We start from the raw sequence: 25,126 nt of genomic DNA on the forward strand, positions 1-25,126 counted from the left end.
TTTATACAAGCCCCTATGGCACCACCAAGGACAACACACAGTGGATGCCACCCTACCGACCGGGTCACATACCTGCTTGTGACTTCACCAGAAAGTGCTCACCTAGTTGATCCGCTCCTGCCAGCTCAAGCCTGTGCTTCCAAGCCCTCTGCAAACTGACACCACGGACACAGGCCACCCGCCTCACATGGTCTGTCTAGCTCTTTACTACACCATGAGACACCATGTCCTACTTTCCTAGAGAACTGCTCTCATGCATGGACGTGAACCAAGATGCGAGGAGAGACAAGACAATGGGAAGAAAGCTGCGGAAAACATTAGGGGGGGCAGAGAGGAAAATCAGGATCAAGTCTGGGCCCTCCCATGCCACTGGACTAGCACTGGGTACCCAGTTCCAGATCCTTCACAGGCAGTTTCAGTCCCAGGGAAGAGGTTCCCAAGGGGTCGATCATGTTCTTGTAACGCTCCCCGCGGTGCTGAGCTAAGAATGGGCCCCAGTCTGGCTGCGGCGAGCACACCAACTTCAGCCTCTGCAAAGAAGCCAAAGACACACAGTGTCACAGAAGTAACATGCCTTCCTCGCTCCTCCCCTAGGCACGCCCCATCTATCCCCAAACTGCTTGCGGCCACTTTTACCAGAACCCTTCCTTAAGCCAAGAGGTTCCCTACCAGGAGAAACCTGGGAAGAACCTAGGAAGCCTTAGGAACATAGCCCTCTTAATTAATGAGGCCAGGGACGTTAAAGAGGAGACTTGGTTCTGTTCGCTTGAAATTATTTACATCATCCTGCAAGCAATATAACAATTGCTCGGAGTTTGCCTTGCACAAGATTAACAGAGGATAAAGGGCCCAGATTTTAATTATACATTTTTTCCTTCCAAATGAAGAGAATTTGCAAGCTTCTCTCTCCACTGCCAGATGCAGTCTGCAAAGGACATGCGCTCAATTACTTTTGTTCCATAGTCCCAACAATACGTTGTTACATCAAAATAATTGGATTTTGTTTAGCATATTTCCCCAAAGTATATAAATGGCCGGGAAGAAAACCCGCAACCTCAAAGACACATTGCCAAGAGTGAGCAAAGATTTTAATTAATCTGTTGACAAAAATATATGCTTCTGACTTGGTTCAGCAATGTGGGTTCAAGGGGGTGAGCCAGAAATAATGGGACTGTGTCTAATGCTTCAGCTGAACTTTTTACAGAAAACATAATTTGATGGGAACATTTTCTAGAAAAAGGAAAGAAAACATATTTCAGACTCCATAAGGGGGAACAATTATATGTTTATTACCTATTAAAGTGAAGCTATTTCTTAGAGCTGTTAGTTTAATCTCCCCTTAATCATCAGTTTGCAACCTTTGTGTCCCAAATCAACCATAATAAATTTACCGAGCCAACTCATCAGGTTAGGGCATTTCAGCGGCCTAAGATAAAAGGAACAGAGCTACACTAGCTTCTGTTGAAAGGGAATGAGATTTCTGGGTCAGTTGGTACAAGGCTCATCTGGGGCGAGAGGGAGACACCCCTGAGGGTAAAGGGGCCCACAGTAATTTACCTCAAAGGGAGAGCAGACAATTTCCTGAGGACGCAAACTGGAACGCCACTTCAGTAAGGAGACTCCTACATTCCCTCTGTCAACTCTGTCTCCATCTTCAGTCCATTGAAAATCAAAGCCACCCCCTCTGTGGGATGCCCCAGAGACCTCTCTTCCTTTTCTCAATCTGACTGGGCGCAAAACCCGCATGGCTGTTCTTCGCTGCCCTCTATGGGCAGTTGTTTCTTTGCCTTGGTCTATCCCAAGGCCTCTGAAACCTGAATGTGCATCAGAATCACCTGGAGGGCCGGTTCAACTACAGACTCTGGGTCCCCTCTCCCCATCTCTGGTTGAGCGGAGCCAGCTGGAGCCCGTTCACCTGCATTTCCAACAAGCTCCCAGGTGGTGCTGATGCTATGAGTCCCTGGGCCAAACCCCAAGGAGCACTGGTCTGGTCCAAAAGGCCCAACCTCTGAACTTTTAAGACAGAGGCAGTGCTGATCTATCCCGAGCACATCTGAGCAAGTGGCTTCTCATAAATAACAAAAGCCTGCCCACACTTCACTGGTGGCAGTGCCTTCCCATCCACCCTGGAGTCAGAGTGGTGATTTTTTTTTTCTTGAGAAATGAGGAAAGTATCCAGCAAGGGATTAACAAAGACAAGTCTCACCTCACACCAGCCATGCCCCGGGCCTTGCATTACGTTGTGTGGGGATGGTCATGAGCTTAGACCCCTCGGCCATCCTAATACCAGTACAACAGGGAGGAGTAGTGATTTAAAATGTAATGGGAATAGATGTTGGGAGGGAGAAGACTTGGACAGAGATGCACATCAGGAAAGGGGGAATCTGACATGTGGTTGAAAACCAAACACTGGACGTAAACTGTGGGTAAGAGGGAGGGGGGAGGGAAACTCCAGGAAAGAGGAGACACGATTGCTTATTCCCAGAGCTGTACTGAGGAATACCGTAATAGCTTGGCCTGTGGACTGGCTGAGCCTCTCCATTAGAGGAATAATGCATAATAAAAATGGATTTAATAGAAATGGTGGCAACTGTGATCACTTAATCACTAAGTCTCCCTGGAGAATAAGTTTACCGAATCTGTTGTTTTTTAATGCATGGAGCTCTGAGAGCTTCTCCCTTGGGAGGGGATGGCAGGGGAAAGGAGCTGATGGAATTACCTCAATAAATCTGCCAGGGGCCAGATGCATTTTTATCACAAACATAATTGGGATCCAGATAACCGAACAGGCGAGCATTAGCCATCCGAGCACCATGGACCAGTTAGGGTAGCGGTAAGAGCCATAGGTCATGGGCTCCCACTGGTAAAAGCTGAAGCAAAGGATAAACTAGGAAGAAAAGAGAAACACACGTTAGGCTGGTGATGCAAAGTATTCCTTCCTAACAGCCAGGAATTGAGCCCCTGCCATCACTTTGTTGCTTTCCTATCTATGATCTCATGTTACATCCATATCAATCCTGAAAGAAAGGTATTATTAACAATCCGTTTTGCAAATGAAGAAGCTGAATTTCAGAAGGATGAAGATGACACACACTTAGTCATCTGAATTTGCCATCTCCTACACACACACACACACGCACACACACGCACACACACACCCTAATGGCCTAATGGCTATACATCAAGGTGACTGGTGAACGGAACTGGGTGTTTTTAAGAGGTTGTCTGTACTTTCTATAGTGGATAATCAAGCTTTTGTTATAAGAAAGAAATCCATTAAATGTGTGTATTTTAATATTTTTTTTTAATGAGTTGATGGAGCACCTGGGTGGCTCAGTCATTTAAGCGTTCTACTTCGGCTCAGGTCATGATCTCACGGTTTGTGAGTTCAAACCCCGCATCGGGCTCTGTGCTGACAGCCCAGAGCCTGGAACCTGCTTTGGATTCCGTACCTCCCTCTCTCTCCCCTGCTCCCCCTGCTCATGCTCTGTCTCTGTCTCTCTCAAAAATGAATAAACATTAAAAAATAAAAATAAATAATGAGTTGAATATACCTTGCCTTCTCCTTGAATGGGGAATGGCCCAGATCCAGGTGTTGCCTTTAAAGTTGGCAGAGTGAGACCTGGAGTGCATGGCAAGCAGTGACTGAGCCAGAAGCTGAGTCCTATAACCAACCATGGGGCACAGAATGGGTGCACAGCCCACTCTCAACTGACTCAAGGTGGGCCAAGAGCCCAGAGGCCGGCAGGCTAATCCCAGCTCTACCGCTAACTAATGAAGGGACCTCATGTCTTGGACTTCTCTGCTATAAAATGGGTATATTTCACACTGTGTACACAAAACATGGGGGTTTTCTGGGAACCATGGTCTGGCCTTTACAAAAAAGTCCCCTCGCAATTTGAAGAGAGGTGATGGTTTATTTTCTGCCCATTATCTCCGTCACTGCACACTTTGGCTGGCAGGAGCAATCGGAACCCTCTGAAAGCAAGTTTAGAGCAGCAGAAAAGGAACGGAGCACACGCGGGAACAAGGGAACAAACAGAGAGGCACTGGAAAGACAGAACAGGGGTCCCAAATGTTGCTGCCAAGCCTTTGGGGAGCACTGTCCTGAGAAACTGCATTCTTGCCCGTGTTCATTCTGCCGATAGCAGCAGCCTAGAATAATGTACCTAATAATGATGACATAAGTCCTGCCTCCCCCCACACACACCTCTCATTCTATCTTAAGCAGTAAAATAATGGCCCAAAAATGACTGGAGGGAATTATGTCAGGAAAGATGATATATGGAAGTGTTTTAGAAAAGCATGAAGCACTCTACAAATGTAAGGCATATCTATATTATTGCTGCAAAGCCCAAGCTGCTGGGCCAAGTGATTATTTCAATGCAACAATAATTCAATGTATTGATCTGAAGCAAAATGGGCCTGAAGATGGCCGTTGAAAACGCTACTCCTACAGAAAGAGATGCTTTGCTCTAGGCTCCTTTCTAAACATTTGCCCCTTGGGGCGCCTGGGTGGCTCAGTCGGTTAAGCGTCGACTTCAGCTCAGGTCATGATCTCACAGTTACAGTTCATGAGTTCGAGCCCTGCATGGGGTTTTGTGCTGACCGTTTGCTCAGAGCCTGGAGCCTGCCTCAGATTCTGTGTCTCCTTCTCTCCTCCACTTGTGCTCTGTCTCACTCTGTCTCTCAAAAATTAATAAATGTAAAAAAAAAATTAAACATTTGCCTCTAGAGTTATAAGCTTTATTAACCAGTCTATTGGAAGTATGGCCTAATGTAATTATGGTAAGTTACTCCATTCCATTTACTATATAAATAGCAATACATCTGCTTATGTGTGCACATAATTCAGTAACGTGATCTGACTATGTATACAATAATTGCACGGGGAATATTTATAGCTCTATAAATATAAGAAGGCACATATAAAAATGATCAATTTCATTTCAGAGGTTTCAAAGTAATTTAAACCCATAATCTCAGTTCATTCCAGCATACTACAAATATTCACTTTACAGAAGGGCAAATGGCAAAAAATGTTAGGCTTGGTCCTTTGGTACCCATTTCCAGTTGCACAAATTCCATATCAAACCTACGTGTGCACACCTGTTCTGGCCATAAATCTCCCTCTGCCAAGCCAGCTTTGAGAAAATCCTGCCCTCAGACAAGTGTGGCCATGAGAGATGAGAATTTAACCACTGAGTCGGGGCCACCCTGACTTTTTGCTGATGGCAGCCAATGTAGGAGAGAGGTACATCAGCTGACAATGAAGATTTGACCACTTCTACTTGTCCATAGCTCCCAAACACAGAAGAATAATCTGGTTTGGGAGCTTTTCTGGGATCTCCACAGGCTCCTGATGGGGGTTTCACAACTGAAATCAAGTAAAGCACAGCATAGTTGAGAAACTACCTCAAAAAACACAGCAAGTCCCTAGAATTTCTTTCCCCTCACATTCTCTTCACAGAGGTTAGAATTCTTTGAAACTGGCCAAACTCCACTTGGAAATGAAAGCATTGAGTTTCTAGAAATGTATTAGTGTGGGCTTGAGGCCTAGAAGCTCTGGATTCAAGTCTCAGCTCTGCCTCCTGAAAGCTTTGTGGCCTTGGTCAAGGCCTCAGTTCACACAACTGTTAAATGGGAGAAAGAATCACCCACCAAGGAGGGAGGTCAGAAGCTTTATGGGGCAATGCTTAGGAAGTGCCTTCCTCTAAATAGATCTCCACAAATAGTGGTGCTGGTTCTTATATTTATGTGATATGTTTCTGCAAAATATAATAAAATTCTCTGAAGTTTAATCTCTTCCAAGACAGGAAGGAAAGGCAGGTCTTGGTTTCACCCAAGAATAAATCATTATGTGGTCATAACTGGGGGAAATGGTGAAGCTCAGGAGAGACAGAGAATGGCCCCAGGCAGGAGAGTCTCAACACATTCTCCCCACCCTNTAAGAAGCTGGAAAATCCATTTTAATTCTCTTCAACCCTCTGCCCCAAATCTAGTGGGACTTTTCCGACAAATTACGGCCTCTAAAATGTGAGCATTGATGTGGGCCTCAGCATGATGTCCATGTCAGTGCAGAGGGAGATCAATGCTGAATGGTTTTTCTGTCTAAACTTATGTCTTTTCAGAAATCAGGTGAGGTGTTTTGATTAAAATTTACTCTGTGACAGTTAAAAAAAAGAAATCTATATTTTCTTTACAATTTTACTTCATCCTGTCTTGTTTTCCTTTAGAGAACCTGGTGCTGAAATGAAACAATGGTCTTAATCTGGTTTCTAGTGCCACCTGCTGGCTTCATCCAGAACTACAGCTAGCTTCCTGCCGCCTTGCCAAGATGACCCCCATCACAAGCTAGGGAAGTAGAAGAGAGGCAAAGTCCATCAATTACTGTGCTTGGAAGGTGAATCAAGGCAAAGCCTTCGGCCTGTATCACAATCGAGGAGGGACGGGATGCACATGCAAATCCCTATGCAGATTTACTGACACATGAAGGGCTCTGATCTTTAAGAAAATGAATGTTAGATGATCTCAAAATGTCATCATCACACTTGCGGATAAGATAGTTCTCAAAAAAACAATAAAAGTGAACCATAAAAGTCTAATTCATGCTATATTGGCTGTAGAGCAGCTTTACTGAGTAGCATTTAAGAACAAGAGTTCTGGAGCCTTTTGCCTGGGTTCGAACCCAGGCGGTGCTTGCTAATTATTAGGTGCACAATGCTAGGTAAGTGACATAACCTCTGCATGTCAGTTTCCTCATCTGTAACATGGAGATGACTGTCACACCAACCCCATAAGGCTGCTGTGAAGGAGAGATGAGGTGATTCACATAAAGCTCTTTGAACAGAGCGTGGACCATGATTAGCATGCGGGAACTATGATCCTAATCTGCTAACAGGACATGAGGAAATGTTCCATAAGGGTGCTCCAAACGGCACATGAGTCACCACTAAGCACCTTCGGGTAAGCCACTATACCTCTCTGAACCTCGGTCTCCTCTTCTGGAAGACAAGGATAATATACCTTGTTCAAACGTAAAGCACCACATACACATGCGAGATCCAACTACCTGATAAAGCACGCAATCCTTACCGTTAAAATGGTTGGAGTTACAAACGCCCAGCAGACTTTCCAGAAAATGTTTGGCTGGAATCCAATCATCATCTCTATATCCTCACAGAATCTTTGCAAGCCTGCAGATAGACAAATGGAGAGAGCATGAGGTGCAGTGGCAGGCGGTTGGGGGAAGGGAGGGTAGAGGACAGGCCCTAGAACCCCTCACGCAAGTAAGTGCCATTGGCTAGGGATGGCCCCAGCCTGGTGTCACCATGACCCCTATTATCCAAGAAACCATCAGACAAATGATTCGCTGCCAGGAAGATTAGAGCAAACTGAACATTTAAACAGATAGTAAATACGCTCTGCAGTGAGGGTCAAAAATGTCATCCCATAATGACATCTAAAAAGCTCAGCTGCAGCCTAGCCCGGGTGTCTCAGCACTGCCACAGCCTGGCATATTCACCTGTGTGGCTGCTTTCACAGACGGCCTTCTGTGCTTAGCAACAACTCCAGCAAAATCAATTACGATCGTGGTCAATAAGCACAGTGTATTACGAGAGCCTTGGGATTTAGAGTGAGAGTCACTACGTTTTGGATTTTGTCCCCACCCTCCCAAGGACACCCTTCCATGACTCAGTTTATCTTCACTCTGTGTAAGATGGCAACGGCCACTGCCCACTCTCTTGGAGCTCAAAGGACTGCTGTCCTGGTCCCTGATCAACTTCACTGAAGTATCAAGCAGAGGAGACAGTCATTCTCATGGCCACACATAACCACCATCCCCAACGCACTCACACACCCTTTGGAAGAAGGAGCCACTGAGGATGGTTTTGGAAGCAGACAGCTTCTCACATTGTTTCCTGAACTCATCAGAAGCACGGCTTTCTCCCAAGTGTGGGTCGCCATGCTGACGAGACAAGAAAGCTCCCTGAATTCAAGCTTCATCAGTCAGCAGCTCTGACCAGGGCCCCAGGAGCCTCAGTTTAAATCTCCCCATTCCTTCATTCTCTGGTCATTTATGTGAAAACTGGGTACCTTGCAGGTCAAGAGGGACAGAGGCACTCCTCAGGGGAAGCCCCCATTTCCACTATTGCCTCCTCCTTTTGGGAATAATCCCCTGCACATCTTAAGACCTTATTTCCTGAAACATTGGCCACTTGTTTGTCTGGTTCCCAGGCTGTCCCAGCCCCCTTGGGTATCTGGGTCCTCTGCCCTTAGCTCCATGAGGAACAGGGGAATTCAGTCTCTGGGGGCTGCCCTTCCAATCCTCATTTGCTATCTCTTACCCTTTGCCATCCCCTCCCTATGTATCACCTGTACAAGCTGCCTTCACCTGACCTGTGCCCCTGTCCCCACCTCAGCCCTGAGTTATTCGTTAGCCTTTTCCCCTCAATGCCTGTTCTGCGCTACATGGCAGCGAGAAAGAATAATGTGATATGAAAAAGGAATCTCTTGCTGGGGCAGAAAGCAGACACTGGTATTCCTTCAGGGAACAAAATAGCTCATCTCAACCCCTTTTTAAAAAATGGCCCTGATAATGTTCTATATCTTGATCTGGATGCTGGTTACCTGGGGGTAAAAATTCATTGAGCTGTATACTCAGTTATATGTTCCTTCCTGTATACACAATGTTCTACTTCAATATTAAAGTTTACCCTCAAAAGTCCACTCTAGTCACCATCCACAAAATAATGGATCCTGAGACCTTCCATGGCCTCAGCTCTTGTTATCTGCTTCTACTCCATGCCAAGCCCAGACCCAGCACATCAGCTAACCCTCATGATCATGAATCACCAGGCCCTGATGATAGCAGCCATGATGGAGGACAGCCAAGCCTGAGATTGGCTATAGAGCAGCCTGCTCTGAGAACAGCGTGGGAGGTTCACCAAAGGCGGCTGTTCTCAACTCACTCTAAGATTTCTCAGGTGACAGCTGGGCTTCCTGTTCAACCTTAAACCCTGGTCAAGGTACAAGGAAAAGAGCACTGTGTAGCGAGTTAGGATCTAACAATTGAACCCCTATTCTGCCTCCAAGTTACGGTGTGAACTTAGGCAAGGTATTCTGTTTCTGAGCCTTTGCTGGTTTACTGGGGGGACTGGAGAGGTCAACCCATGATGCAAAGAGGCTTCCAGGTTGCTTCCTTATATTCACAGACAAGAACTTCATGTCGTGGGCAGTTGACCTGACCATCTTTGGATTTGTTATTTGTGCATGTTCTTTAATGTTATCAAATGCCTTCAAATGAGGGGCTCCTGGGCCTACTCTCTGAGCATCAGTGAGGGAAGAGACTTAAAGGAAGACAAGTCAAAGCTAAGGCCCAGAAAAATATACACAAGACACTGAAGGAAGCCTCTGTGTTTAAAAAAAAGATTCTAGAAGTTTCTGCTATCATTTTGAATTCTGTTACCAGATTATTCCTCTCCAATAGACCATCCCCAAGAGATGATGATGTACAGCTTGACTGGGAAACTGATTTGATGGAGCTCAGGGTTAGACCCAAGGAAGACACAGGGATGGTCTCCTATAGGAGGAGAGGAATGGCGGTAAAGAGCACTCCAGCTTTCCCAGACGGGTGAAGGAGCTAGACCCAGAGCTGTAGGAAGGGACAGATGATGATTGCTCAGTTTCAGCAAGAGGCAGAGTTTGATGCAGGGGGTGGTGTTGGGGCTGAGAGGGAGGAGGCTTGGGCTCCAGGGCCAGCCCAGTGTCCAGAAAGTCATGTCCCCCTCTGGGCCTCACATGAGGGCTCTGGACACCTGGCCTCTGCCTCCTACTAGCTCCAGGGCCCATGACGGTTCTGCTCCTTCTGCTAACCTGTGCACTGGCCCTGCAGATACGGTACAGGAGCACCAGCTGAGAGCCACCAGGCATCCATCCTCCTGCCTGCCACTCGCTCCCGATCAGGCTCTCCAGTCCTTCTGTCCTCTGCTGGCTCCAACCCCCATCCAGCGATAACCATCCCATGGCCTGACTCACCCAAGTCCTCACCTGAGTCCCTTACTGAGTCAATGGCAACCTTCATCTCAGGCCTTTGTTTATGTGGCTTCTTCTTCCTGCTCTGTCCTTTCCACTGACCCAAATCCCCCTTACCTTCAAGGCCTACTTCTTCTTTTTTTAAAAAATTTATTTATTATTTGAGAGAGAGAGAGAGACTGCATGGGAGGGGCAGAGAAAGAAAGAGAATCACAAGCAGGCTCTGTGAGTACAGAGCCCAATGCAAACCTTGATCTCAAGACTGTGAGATCATGCCCTAAGCTGAAACCAAGAATCGGATGCTTACTCAACTGAGCCACCCAATCACCAAGGCCTAAGTCTTGATAAAAGAATTGTTCATGGAGCCTGGGGCATATGCCTAGAGACTTGCCTGCTGCATGATCTTAAGTCTGGAGGGGTAAGATAGGCTCCAAAAAGGATCTAAGCAACTGCCTGTTACTGAATGAGCAGAAAAGCAGCAGGAAAAAAAAGGTAAACTTGTGGCTACTATTCTAGACTCAACAAACAGATTTGGGGCAGAAATTGGCCCCAAAAGCTCCTTATAACCAATCAATCCTAAGTTGAGAAAAAATTTGCTTCAACCAACCAATCACTTTCACCCATGCAGCTTTGTGGCTTCTTTGTTTATAAATCACACCCTTGGCCTTGGTCTGAACATGGCCTCCAGGGGGACTGCTCCCCCTCCTGTGTGGCCACAGCCAGCCTCCTGGCATTGAGCTGTGCATTCATACTGAGCTCCGCACTCAGAAGGGTGCTGCCCCTGCATTAATGGTCTTTGGTTGCCACCTTGAAATTTTTAGTACATTTTTAACAAGGGGTTCCACATTTTCACTTTGCACTAGGTCCCCCAAATTAGGTCTCTTGTCCTGTGTATATCTTGAATTACTCCTTTATAGTTAACACGAAGGCCCCATCTCTAAGAGCCAAAACCTTATGTGTTAGCTCATATTTTTCCCACCTTGGTTCCCAATAAGCTCAACACTCACTAAATCTGTCTTTATTTTCTTTTATATTCTTTTATCTCTGAAATGCTACCCTCTTGAGGTTTTTTTCCTAGCTACTCTGGACCTCCTTTATCTCCTGAGCAGGATTGTATAGCTTAGTCCTGGCCTTCCTCTCAATGTTAAGTGTCTAGTGGCCTTGTTTTTCCTGGGAGCTAGTTGGCAAGTTGCCTGAATATACTTTCCCACCTTCCTAAGAGTACATGGGGCATACAGTAAGCACCTAATAAGTACCTATTCATTTACTCACACACATTTATCTGTGTGAGTTATTAATGCACTGAAGCCTGTCTTTCCTAATGTTTAGTGAGCCCTAGCAAATGTTGCTGGGGGGATTTGCACCCTGAATGAGAGTCAGACAGTGATATTTCAGTCAAGATTTTTTTTTTTAATTTTTTAATGTCTATTTATTTTTGAGATAGAGGGAGACAGAGCATAAGTGGCAGAGAGGGAGACACAGAATCTAAAGCAGGATCCAGGTTCTGAGCAGTCAGCACAGAGCCTGACATGGGGCTTGAACTCACAAACCATGAGATCATGACCTGAGCTGAAGTGGGACGCTTAGCTGACTGAGCCACCAGGTGCCCCAAAAATGTCTTATAAGTGAAGGTGGAGTCATGAGAAACAGGGAGGTGGGTTATGAGGAACAAAATTAAGCTTGAATTTGTAGAGTTCTGGGGAGACTTGTTTGTTTTGTTTTGTCCTACAAAAACCTCGATGAGTTCAGCCTACAGGATGGGCAACAAGAATTGAAGAAGGACATATTCCATCCCATAAAAGCCACTCTTTGGGTGTGAATATAACATCCCTCATGGGGATATGGAGAAAGATAGTCTGGGGGGTAAGATATGAAACAAGTAACTGACCAAAGTGGAAAACAGAGCAAGATCATTTAACATGTTGCAACTTGGGGAAACACACAACATAGAGCCTAGCAGATAGCAGGCAGGAAGTCTCTGTGACTGAAGTTAAGGCACAAAGTCTCCCATACAGAAGGCTCCTGTACTGATGGGCTCCAGGAAAATGCAAATCACTTTTTCCAGGTGACTCTACTTAGGTAAAAGTCTCTTAAAGGGATCGTACCTACACCTGACTCAGGGAGTTCCACTTTTCAACCTAGATCCCTCAAACCCAGTTATTGGCCTTTGAGGAATCCTGACTGGAGAACCTGAATCAGCTATCCAATCCAAGGATAAAACTTACAAACTACACCCACCATATTTTAAGTATTCAAATGACTTCTGGAATTTTTAGTCCAGAGACTATTAGAACCAAAAAGAAAACACATCTTTGCCATTCACTTGCTTATTTTTTTTTTTTTTATAAATTCTGCAGCCAGGAAGGGAGATCTTCACATCAGTCAGGTTCATTTTCATTCTTCACAGATCTGTGTTCAATGGCCTAAAACTAACTTTGCATTAGTATTAGTCTGGGCCTCAGCATCTCAGTAAAAAACGTACCACCTTCTGGAGTATAAATTATATACATATGCAGGTTTTCCCTTTCTTCTAAGGTTCACTTCTTAAAATTCTATCCAGGTCTGGAACACCTGGGTGGCTCAGTCAGTTAATCATCTGACTCTTGGTTTCAGCCTTAGTCATGATCTCATGATTTAATGAGTTCGAGCCCAGCATCAGACTCTGTGCTGACAGTGCTTGGGATTCCATGCCTCCCTCTCCCTCTGTCCCCAACTCACACTGTCTGTTTCTCTGAAAATAAATAAATAAACTAAAAAAAAAATCTTAAAATTCTATCCAGGTCCATGGGGCACCTGGGTGGCTCAGTCGGCTAATCATCTGACTTCAGTTCAGATCATGATCTCACAGTTCTTGTATTTGAGCTCCTCATCAGGCTCTGTGTTGACAGCTCGGAGCCTGGAGTCTAATTTGGATTCTGTGTCTCCCTCTCTCTCTGCCTTTCCCCCACTTACGCTCTGCTCTCTCTCCCAAAAATAAAATAAAAACATTAGAAAAAATTTTTTAAAAATTCTATCCAGGTCCAAATCAGAGTTTCATACCCACTTCCTGTGCTCACCCTGAGCTCAGCACAGAGTTAGCCTGGTTCTGGAGGTTGCTGAGCATCAGCTCTCTCAGAGTCCAGACAATTTTCTCGATGGTCCCAGAAAATTAGCACAGCCCAGGGACTAAAGCACTCAGGGTTTATTTTTCCTTCAGAACCAAGAAATCTACTATCAGATTTATAACGTAAGGAGGCACAATTTCACCCTAAATACAGAAAATTTTAAAGGCCTCTATTTTAATGATGTATGTAATCCACACTGGACAGCCCTATTTTATAAATTGAATTGTACAAGTGTGCCTTTTGTGGCAGTCGGCAGCAAGGACACAGGGAGGGGAGGAGGTCGAGACAGCTATCTACACTTGGTCCAAGGTTGCGTATTCAGTGCCATCCTGCCTCTGCCAGCAGACCACTAGGAGGAGCCGAGTCTCCGAAAGGGGGCTGCGCTGGCCTCTTCTTGCCTTTGGTGTCTGGGCAGAGAGCTAAGATTCACTGTGGCAGATTGACTGGGTTCCTGCCAGTGTCTGCTGAGGTAGAAGGTTCTCTGATGCTTCACCCTGACTCGACAGCAGGCCCTCAATCAGCCTTCATCACCGACTCCAGGCTGTCTTTTCAGCCCAAAGTGCTGGCCCTGTTTCTCTGGCCAGCAGACACTAAACTCTCCCTGCAATGGGGATGTGATTTCCAGACTGAGACAAATGTCCCTTCCACCAACACCCAAATGACTATAGTATCTTCCTGTTTCTGGGGCACCCAAGTTTTACACCCAAGAGGTTTCCTTTTCACATCTTAATCATCACCACCACCACCACCCCTCCATTTTAATAAAGCTTTCAGGAGAGCAAGAAGCTGTTGAGAACCTGTTGGGCAGGATGTTAATAATAACGTTAAAAGCAAGATGCTCCTACCAAGGAGAGATACCTGGCAGTATAGCGAACTTTGCTGAGCTCCCAACTTTAATTAAAAGGGGGAGTTCCGCAGAGCTGTCTGGCCTCACCCTCTTCCTCCAGACATTTGTCCTTTATGTATATCATGTGTTCCAAGTGATACCCTGCATTTCTTTTTAGTTCAGAGCATGTTGCTATGTCTTTTTGGTTTTAATATACAAATAGGCTAACCTGGCATTTTTCAAGTTCCTCCTTCTGGAGACTTATCAATCTTAGGGAGTCCTTAGTCTGTGGATGGTTCTGAGACTTCCAGGCACAAAGAAGTCATTAGTGCCTTGAACCCAGTAGGGTTTACTTATGTGGCTAGCAGTGAACACACAGGGTCCAGGAGATCACCTGGTGAGAACCCCCCCCACCAAACACAAGTACTTCCACACAAGGCATCTGCTGCCCTACCTTCCTATTGTTCTTGATAATACCCCCACTAATTATGGGATGCAGGCTACCATGGTGATAATAGGACAGACTAAACTGTAAGGAAACTGAAAGTTTCTTCCTGGGAAAAGCTGGGATTGAGTTCTTGCATCACAGACTTCCATTATGTTGATAAAGTTTCCTAAGGATCTGTGCGTCTGGTGGTCTCTTTTCTCCTTATACTATCTGAGGGCCAGCCTTGAAGCCACTCTTCGCCTCAAGCTACATGACGACTGCAAGACCAGGGAATAATTTCATAGCACAAAGTAGCTTTCCTCCTCCCTAATCTGGCCACATCCATGGATCCTAACTGATCAGATACCCAAAGGTATAGTCTTAGGAATTTTTGAAACAAAGAGGGATTTCTGAGTTTCACCACCAGCCACCTTGTGTTTCTCAGTTAAATTTGGATCACAGTGGACCCGAGGCCAGTTTGGAAATAAAGGTGCAGCCTTCTTATGTTTCCTAAAGAGCCACAATTAAACCCTGTCATTATCTGATTAAATATGGAAAACCCACTTGCCATGGGTGCCTTATGACACTAAGTCCTCCTTCGGTAGCCAACATCGTGGCCCCCTTACCGTACACGTAGGAGATCCCCACAAGCTCAAAAATGGCAATGATGACGAGGGCATAGGACGCGGCATACGTGTCCACAAGCTGAAACATGTAAATTCCACCCTGGTAGGTAAAAGAAAACGATCAACACCAGTGGGCCTGGATCTTGGCTCTTCCCACTGTGAACAGCCAATCCATTCATCGTGGGGAGAGTTGGTACAAGCAGGAGTCAAAGGCTCTCCCCTCCCCTCCCCAGCGGTAACCTAATCCCAGTCCAGCATGCAGGCTGGGGGGGAGGGGGGGGCGGCTTTCCATGTTTGCAAAGTAATTCCTCCAGAGACTCTGAGCCAGTCAATAAAATAAGCACAGAAACGGGATCTAACATCTCACTTTTAAAAGGCTAAGGTCAACATCTGAAATGTATATGTGAAAGCAGGCAGATGGCTTCATTTTTGCCTTAAGCAATAGACATCTCTACCCATAAATCTGCACTTGACTGACCTTCATGTGACCTTTAAGTGTCATTGGGCACTTGTCACACATCCCCTTGCAACTTTATCTCATTCTTTATTCTGTTCATGATAGGTGAGACTTAGAGACCAGCTTATTCCAATTCATCATTTTACAGATGAAGAAACTAAGGCCCAAAGTGGTGACTTGCTCAAGGTCACACAGAGAGCAAAAGCAATATATATGCTGAGTGACCTAACATGTAGGACTAGAAGGAATTCAATAGCTGTTCGACTCCCATGTATAATGAGTAACCAACTGGGAATTTCTCTGGTCAGTAAATTTGGATTTTCCTGTAGTCTATTTTCCTAAAGTAGGACACACCTGCCTTGTTGGCTCAGGAAAGCTACATCTCAATTATGAAGATGCTACAAGTAACACTAGTAGCCAAGGTGACATGTTTTTATCTGCAGTCAGAATCGCTCATGACCAGGTGCTGTCTACACCGGAATGGCAGTAACTTGGCTACTGCTCTGAGTCTGAGAGCAGATAGTCATCGGGCCCCCACGTGCCCCACCCCAAGCCTGTGGCCGGCAGGCAGCTCACCTGAGTGATCATCGGGAAGCCCATGATGAAGAAACAAATGCAGCAGCCCAGAGTGAAGACCGGCTTGTGTGTGCGCAGGTATTTGGGGAACTCATCCGAGATAGAGGTCACGATCGTCTCGATGGTGGCAAACTGGAACAGTGGCAGGAGAGGGGCATCTGAGACAAACCACCCAACCCGAAAGGTTCCCAAGGTCGTTCGTCTTTCCCACGATTTGCATGAAGTTTGCATTCTCCTGATGGGTCTAAAGGGCTCTGTTGGGGTCCAACCCACAAGGTCAGCAAGGGGAATCCAACAGGGTATGAGCTCTAGGAACTGCATATCCAGCCCCCAGAGACTGCACACACTCATCCATCAGGACACAAGAAGCTTCACTTTATATTCATGAGTTGTAAATTCCTTTCCTCCACTTTACCTACAATTTGATCTTCAACTTGAGGAAAACCCCTCTTTGCACCAGCCACTAAAGTCTGAGCACCTGTCAGCAAGATTTGTGGCAAATCTTGGGACAAGTCTCAGCCCCACAGCAATCTCTCTGAAATCGACCTCATACTATTCCGCCTTATCCAGACCCACAGAATTTGCATTGGCAAAATGACACCAGATGAGAAAGTACACAGGCTAAAACTTGCATGGAGAGTGGAGGGAAGGAGGGGCGATGGCTTCTTTGCACGACCCCATAAGTCACCCACGAACACAGTTATCCTGAGCCCTGGACAGGTACCTCGCCATCCTACATTGCTCAGGGAAACATTCAGAGACCACCAAGCCCAGCCTGGCCACAGGCTGCTTGGAGGAAGCAGGCAAGTGGGTCTTCAGGAAGAGCCTCGGGCAGGCTTAGGGGGCTCACCATAGTGTCAAGTCCAAGAGTCAGGAGCATCAGGAAAAAGATGATGGCCCAGAACGGAGAGAGGGGCAGCCTGGTTAAGGCTTCTGGATAAACCACAAATGCGATGCCTGGCCCTGAAAGGAACAAGACAGATGATTGCAGACAGGCCCAGCTCCAGACGCCCTCTTCCTGGAAGCCCACAGGGGCCTCTCCACAGACATATTATATGCTGCTTCCATTGGCTGTTATTTTTACTCATCTCCTTCCATTTCCCCAGTTAGACTTCAAGCTCCTTGAAGGGAAGGACTATGGGAATCAGGTCCACACCTCAGCCAACTCAGAGGTAAGACAAAAAACAGTGCCTAAGTAGAAACTCAGACTTCAAGGCCAGACTGTATCCCACACATATACCACAAAACCCCCATCTTTGTGTCGATGAGTTGGGGGAGCATATATAATAATTACCCTGTAGAACAGTGATTCAGAACCGAGGGTGAGGTTAGGCCCCCAGCCCTGACCCAGGGGACATCTGGCAATATCTGGAGACATTTTTGACTCTCACTACTGGGGTGGGGGATGATTACTGACGTCTAGAGGGCAGAGGCCAGGTATGCAGCTAAATATCCCTCAATGCACAGGGCAGTCCCCACAACAAAGAATTCTCCAACCCAAATGTCAATAATGCTGAGGCTGAGAAACCCAGCTCTAGGTCAGACCATGGCCAGAATGCCATCCTTTCCTCCCTTTCACTGTCTTTCCTCGTAGTCACTCCTCCAGGAGAAGACTTTTGCATAAATCATGAATCCATCTACTGTTTTTATTATCTTGCCTTCAAAGGCTTGGTAAAGATAGGGCTACATCAATCCATAGGTAACTAGTTGGGGAGAGGGGGCTGCGAGGCACAGTGTAAAGGTTAAGAGAGATTGGACTCTTAATGGTCTGACAGATCCAGGTCCAAATTCAGACTCCAGGACTTACCAGCTATGCAACCGTAGACAAGTCTTTTCATTTCTATAAGCCTTAATTTTGCCCATCTGTAAAATGGGAATAACAAAAATACCTCGCGGGGCGTTTACGAGGAACAAATGAGACAGCACAGGCAGAGCACTGGGACCAATGCTCGCACATCATCAGAACTCACAGAATATTCACTTTGATCATGAATGGACAATGAACTTGCAAATCAGAAGTTCTGATTCTAGGTTTTCTACAAATACAACACGTGGTGTTGGCAGAGGATGTCTGAGCCGTCATTTCTCTGCTCTCACAAAGCCTGCCAGACATTCCTACCTGCCTCACAGCCTCGCTGGGCAGATTACTATGACCCACGATTGCTAAAGACCCAGCCATTACAGATTTACTTGTAAATAGAACACTAAATGATAATGGGCAGAGACAAGCGAATGCCAGGTTAATCCGCAGCCAGCGCACGTTTGGAAACTAGATATTGCAGCACCTGGAGTTTTTATAACTGAAGCCTAACAGCGCTTTTTTAAACTGGAATTTATCAGGTTGTTAGTTCCTAATGTTGCCGAGGGCCTTGGGGTATTTAAAAGATAAAGCCTTGAATGCCTAAGATACCCCCGCATCATGCATTTATTGAACAGACGGCAGAAACAGCCTCTGAAGACTCCCTATGTGAACCATAAAAGTCTGTATTAAACTACAGTTCAAAATAGGTCTCAAATGCAGAGCACTAAGGAATCCAGTTCAGTGCTCTGGCGACAGTCGGGCCCATAAAGCAGACAACAAGCTCTTGAAACGGCCACAATGAGAGGACCCGGTTGATTGCTTTAACAGGATTTGGCCCTTTGGGCTGTACTGCTTTTTCAGAGGGCAGGAAATGATTTCAAAATATTTGGCCTGCTTCAATTACATCTGTCTCCCTAAAGTACACAGGTGAAGGAACCGCTTTCAGCAAACTTGGTTTATCTAAGGTGGCTGGGAAGTGGATTTTTAAAATACATTTTAATATTACTTTGTAGAGTTCAGGGTTCCCCCCCCCCCAAGAAAAATGGATTGACTGAGCCCCCGCAGAGTTTTCCCCAATGAGGCCCTTATGTCCCACAGAGGCGGAGTTCTGTTCCTCTCCTCTCCCACTGGGGGGCAGTATAGCTCAAGGGCTGGAGGGCACACTCCATTTCCCTTGTGGACTAAAGAGCAAACATGGTTACTAATATTGGGTCAGCAAAAATGTACCTAATGTCTGCGTGCCAAGGTGGCCCAGCTAGGAGGGGGCGGGGCTGGCATTGACTGCAGGCCCGACCCCAGATGCCTGTCCATGATTCTGCAGAGCCTCCCTCATCCCTGAGAAACTCAGATGGCCTGCCAATCACAGTTAAGAATGCCCACAAACCCAGATGAAGGGATAGCTGCCCTGGGGGCTGACTGGAGGCCTCGTGAGCCCTGTCCTGTCCCTCATGGGGAATGAGGTGCCCACCGTGTCCCTGTGCCAGTGACAATGAGAGATTAGCACATTAGAACCCGTAAGAAGTGCTCTTCTCCCCGTTTAAATCAGAAGAAGCGGAAAAGAATCTGGAAAAGGGGACGTTTTCAGAGAGAAACACAGGCAATCGTCTTAGTCTTTCTTTGTAAAGGAAAAACCAAAAATCCGTTGGGTTTTAGCGACGTGTGCCTCCAAAGCCTTTTCCTGGGTAAGGAAAGAGCTCAGAAGAGCTCACTAACGTGGCCCCACAGCTCAGTAATCATAACCCTGCAACATGGCCACTGGCTCATGATGAGCTCAGGAATGTCACAAACATCACAGACACTTCAGATCTGCTGGGAAGTGGGGCAGGACCTCCCTGCTCCAGCCCCTCTGCTGGGAGGAAATGAGGACCGCTGGGATCACAGGCTCCCTGGGACAAGGCCCTCTTTCCCCTCCCTAGGGAGTTAAGCTTTCTCAACTGGGAAAGGGCATTCACTCTGCAACTGTAACTTGACGCAGTGCACAGTGCAGTGCGGAAGAATCAAACATCCTTGGGGGGGGGGGAGGGGAGGTTAACATTCTCCCCTAGGAGAGGTAATTAGCCCCCTGGAGTATGCCAGCTCTTTAACTCTTTGAGGCCCACTGTGCACCAGCAGCACCACTGACGCCCTAATTAATTATCCTTGGGGAATCAGCAGAGAGCCTGCAGCCCGAAGAGAAGGTGACATTTCTAGGGCTTAGTTCCCTCATGTGCCCATATCGGAGCCAATATCTGAGAAACACAGTGAGCTCCTTGAAGGAAGCCAACCGTGCAGAGAAGCTGCTCACGGGGACACACTCTGGATGGTCATGTCCCCACAGTCCCCAGCGCCGTTCCGACACCAAGGCATCTTACAAACATCTGATTAGAGAATGATCGTAATGACAGGCAATAGTCACAGTGAAATCCCTTAGTCACGGAATCCTTTGTGGAGTAAGGCTGGGAGGAAATAAAGAGGTAAATAAAAATATTCAACACTGTCTACAAAAATGCTGTGCTAGAAATACAGATTAAGTGAGATGAAAATGAAAACTCTCTGTAAATTCAAAAGTACCATGTAAATGTTACCCATTAATATAGGGATCACTTGGATAGAAAGTAAACACTTTTTCTACGTCCCTCCCAGCACCTCCATCCAACCTTTCCACTCACTGGAAAAAAAAAAAGAAAAAAATTGCTGGTCTGCATTGCTAACTAAGCAGAAGGCCCTGAGAGCGCACCTGACCTAACAAACAGAAAATGCTTTGTCAGGAAAAGCTGCTCTGGAGTCAGGGCTCGGGGTAGGCACCAGCACTCGGTGTCTACAGAGCCCTCTGCGAGGGATGCCATCATGCAGCGGGCTGTGTCCACACCAGCTCCAGGGCGCTAGGCGGCCTAAAGAATCCTTCCCCTGCCCCTGACAGGTATAACAGGTCTAGATCTTTTGCAGGCTGGAGCTGCATTAAGAGAGGAAAGGGAGAACAAAAGAGAGGAGAGGAAGCAGGAACGGGGCTTCTATACCAACCCCTCTGGTTAGGAACTGGCCAGCTCTAACCCTGCGCGAGCTTCCTACCCAAGCCTGTCGGAGTCTCTCAGCAAGGCGGTGCTGGGCTGTGCCACCATCCCTCCTATTCCAGAAGGCCAGGTTCCCAGGGGAGCAGAGGTCAGGAGCTCCGAGGTGAGCCTGGAGCCTGTCCTGCGTGCGGGGTGAGAACTGCACCGTACCTTGGTCCGCCACGTTCTCAATGTTGACCTTGCGTTCATTGGCCATGAAGCCGATAACCGAGAAGATGACAAACCCGGCAAAGATGCTGGTGGCACTGTTGGTGCAGGTTACAATTAGAGTGTCCCTGGGGAGAGACAGGAGTTTGACATTAGGTGTGCTTTGTAAGTAGGAAGGGACAGGGGAAAGGACACACAAATGTGTGCCCCTGCGTTTGTATGTTCATGCGTATGTGCGTACGTGCCCATTTCTAAACATGGTGTCACTGTGGGCTGGAAGCGAGAGGCCGGTCTTGACCAAAGATTTCTCCTAACTGCCTTATTGTCGGGCCTCTGGGTCAGGACTCTGGTTCTACATGCTCTAGAACCAGGATTCCCCTCATCAAAGTAGCAGAGGCAAGACTGTCCATCAGAGCAGAAGCAGAGGGGATGGAGCCTTTCAAGGACTCCAGGACAGGAACCATATATGAGAGAAGAGAAGGCAGTGGGACCATGAAATGCCACCAGGGTTTGAGGACAGCTTGGGGTGGGCACACAAAAGCCCAGGGGCTGAGGCCTGTGAGGGGCCAGCCCTCTGCCTTCACCCCGGCGCCCTCTACTGGCACCGTGGCTGCAGTTTCCCAGCCTGCCTGTCCAGCCAACCTGGAAAGACCCAACAGAGAGGTCAAGCTAGATGGAGCCTCAGAGACAATTCAAATCCTGCTTCTCTCCCCTGTTGGTCATATGACCTTGGGTAAATCACTTCCTTCTTCCGTGATTTTAAATGGTGGCAGTGACCCCAGCTTTCTCACAGGTGGTTGTGAGGACAGAACCATGTGTTGCTCTGCACAGCACAGAGCCCGGCACGGAGCAAGTGCTCAGTAAACAGCCCACCTTGTGTGGCCCCTTAGTTTACTGAGGAGGAAACTGAGGCGCAGGGGAAGGAAGTGGGCTAATTAATGGTGGGTCAGGATTTGAATCCAGACCTGCTGCCTCAGCCCTGTGTTCTTTCTGCCATACCACCGGGCCTCCTTTCTACCAAAGCACACAGCCACGGTCCCCCTTGGACAGTGTTCAGACCGATTCTTGGGTGGTACGTTCATGAGCAGCCGTGACCAAAGAAGTTCGCACACCTTAGCTGGTATTCCAGCTGTTATGGGCTGAATTGTGTGCCCCAAATTCATGAAGTTCTAACACCCCAGCTCCTCAGAATGTGACTGTATTTGGAGGCAGGGTCTTCATATGGGGAATTCAGTTACAAAGGGGTTATTAGGGTGAGACCTAATCAAAGTGACTGACACCCTAACGAGGAAGAGATTAGGACACAGATGCACACCCGGAGGGAGAAGAAGGCCATCTACAGGCCCAAGAGAGAGGCCTCAGAAGAAATCAACCCTGCCAACACCTCGATCTTGAACTTCTAGTCTCCAGCACTGTGAGACAATCTCTGTTGTTCAGGCCGTGCACTCTGCGGTACTTGTTACGGCAGCCCTAGCAAGCTAATACAAAGGCTGTCTCCAGCCTGGCCTCAGCCCGCCTCAGGCCCGTCTCCTTCTAGCCTCATGCGTACACACCTTCTGTTCCAGTCCCACAGACCTGCTCCTACCTCACATCTCCAGCACTTCCGGGCTGAGTCCTACCTCCAGCTGTTCCTGCCACCTGAAATATACTCCCACCTCCCCTGCACCTGCTGAAATTTGGCTCAGTGGAGATCTCACCTCCATGAAGCCATCCCAGCCATCTGAGGTTACAGTTTAACTATAATCTTTTCCTCTTCGTTCACAAAATCTCTCACGCATTATTAGAAAATAATAATAATAATAATAATAATAATAATGGCAGCTGCCATTTATTCAGTACTTACTATGTGTGAAATATCACTCTACGAACTTTGCGTACATCATCTCTTACCTCTCCACAAAATACTATAATCTGCATTTTATAGATGAGAGAAATGAGGCTCAGAGATGTGAGGTAACTTGTCCATGTCTCAAGTGTTCGTGAATAGTGAAGTCACAATTCAAATCCAAGTCCATCTGACACTGGGGCTGGCTTCCTCCCTCCCTCCCTCCCTCCCTTCCTCCCTTCCTTCCCTCCCTCCCTCTCTCCTTTCTTCCTGCCTTCTTTCCTCTCTCTCTCCCTTCCTCTCTTCCTTTCTTTCTATTTTAAATCAGCTTGTCAAGAGAACAGACAGTATTTTCTTATTACTCATCATAGGTGTATTTAACTTTTGGATGTCACCTCCACCAGGAGCTCTCCGGGCTTTCCCAGGTGGAGATCTTTGGGCTTCCCTGACATCACACCGTCCCAATGTTTTCAGAGTCACTATGTATCAGAATCTCCTCTGGATATGCAGATTCCTGAGCATGCCCCACCTTCAAACACTCTGATTAATAGAGTGGAAGGAGACTCAAATCTTGCATTGTTTTTCCAGCTTCACTGAGGTATAACTGACAAAGACAATCTGTGATATATTCAACGTGCACAACCTGATGATTCGATGCACATATACATTGTGAAAAGATGCCCACCACATCTCCTAACATTTCCATGACTTAATATATTCATCAACACAGTTCTCCTTCTGCTGTACCTTACTGCCTTTCTTACTGGGGTCTCTGGAAATGTATTTGCCAAGTGACAGTGACCGTACTGCATCAGGAACTATCAGAGAACAGTATCCATAGACTAGACAGCTCACAGATGACTACTCCAGGACACAGCCAGCTGCACAGTAACCTCTGGGGAGGCTCAGCCCCGTCGCATAACAGGCCAGTGAGCCCATGTGTCAGAGGCGGCACTGCAAGTTGGGGTCCGGGCCACCAGAAGCTGGCAGCTAGGTCTTGGTGGGTTCCATCTGAGCCAGAGCCAACCCTCTGGCTCTACCTCAGGTTACACGTGAGGGCTGTGAGGGCCTGGTGTGGCCTTCAGTGTCTGATGACTCAGTCCATTGATTTGTCCCCAGACCTTATTCCCCCTCAGCAGCCACCTTGGGGGACATGGAGTGCCTCCACTTACCTGTAGCAGTTGTTGTGGAACTTGTTGTACGAAGAGAGAGTGATCAGGCCTCCCCATGCGGCAGACAAAGAGAAGAAAATCTGAGTGGCAGCATCCTTCCATACCTGGGAGGCAAAGGGGGAGAAGATCCAAGGTCAGTGGAGGAGCAGAGGGGAGTCTCCCCATGTCAGTGCCACATCCTCTCCCCGGGGGAAAGGCACTCAGGAAAAAGATGATGTTAGCATCAATGCAAATGAGAAACATACATCGTTTGTGCTGGAAGCCAAGAAAGGGCAGTAAATTCCCTGGGGGGTTATACCTCCATTCTAATCGAAGGGGAGGAATCCAAACTACACATACAGGTCATGCTTGTCCATCCCGCCACGTAGAACTGAACCAAAAGGGAGAGCCCTCTCTCTAGCTCCATACATACTCAAAAAACAACTGGAACAGCAAGATGTAATCATGGGTACCAAATAAATACCTTCTTAAACAGACAACCTTACAGATTAAAGCTGCTGTTCAAACTCTGAAGTTCTGCAGCTCCTCGCCTTAGTAAAACCATTTGTGCCTCAGCACAATGGATTATATAGTGCCACATCCTCCTTGAACTTGGCTGCCAACGCCTCTTGGTTCTCTTGGTGATTGCTCTTTATTGTCCCCATAAAACTCCACATGGCCACTCAGGAGTTAGATCTAGAAGTTCCTATGATTTATATATAGACCTCCCATCATTTTTATAAATTAAATCCAGTTTTTAAATTGTGCTTATAATAGGCAAAGAGAAAGTTCAAGTGTGTGCTGGCAAGTCTGCACCTACCCCAGCATCCACTCTCCCACACTCCTGAGTAACAGAGCTGTGGTTTTATGTGAAGACAGCCATCTGTCCCCTGAAAGGACCACCTCCCAGCGTCAAGGGGAAATGCAGCTACGGGAAGATTATCCTATGATTTAGTGTCTGACCAATGATGTGAAAAACAAGTGTAATGTGGAACTTTGGGGTTTCTCATTTACTTTAAGAGAGGGACGGAACCTATTTCCACCACTTTCCTCACCCCCTTTGTGCTGCCTGGAATGCTGATATGGTGTCAGGGGTCCTGG

The 25,126-nt window shown here is 47.0% G+C and overlaps 1 protein-coding gene across 1 annotated transcript in view; it reads right to left on the reverse strand.

The window, feature by feature from the left end:
• Window positions 1-374: 374 nt before the first annotated feature.
• Window positions 375-25,126, reverse strand: part of SLC6A5 (solute carrier family 6 member 5) — a 50,603-nt gene continuing 25,851 nt past the window's right edge. Inside the window, exons 8-15 of the mRNA XM_077761038.1 lie at window positions 24,047-24,150; window positions 21,053-21,177; window positions 16,902-17,014; window positions 16,052-16,183; window positions 15,019-15,118; window positions 7,096-7,196; window positions 2,720-2,887; window positions 375-530 (exon numbers count right to left, since the gene is read on the reverse strand). Of these exons, the coding sequence (XP_077617164.1) occupies window positions 375-530; window positions 2,720-2,887; window positions 7,096-7,196; window positions 15,019-15,118; window positions 16,052-16,183; window positions 16,902-17,014; window positions 21,053-21,177; window positions 24,047-24,150 (999 nt within the window). The remainder of the gene's footprint in view (window positions 531-2,719; window positions 2,888-7,095; window positions 7,197-15,018; window positions 15,119-16,051; window positions 16,184-16,901; window positions 17,015-21,052; window positions 21,178-24,046; window positions 24,151-25,126) is intronic.

The sequence above is a fragment of the Crocuta crocuta genome, unplaced genomic scaffold, assembly GCF_008692635.1.
Source record: "Crocuta crocuta isolate KB4526 unplaced genomic scaffold, BGI_CrCroc_1.0 scaffold233, whole genome shotgun sequence".
Lineage (NCBI taxonomy): Eukaryota > Metazoa > Chordata > Mammalia > Carnivora > Hyaenidae > Crocuta > Crocuta crocuta.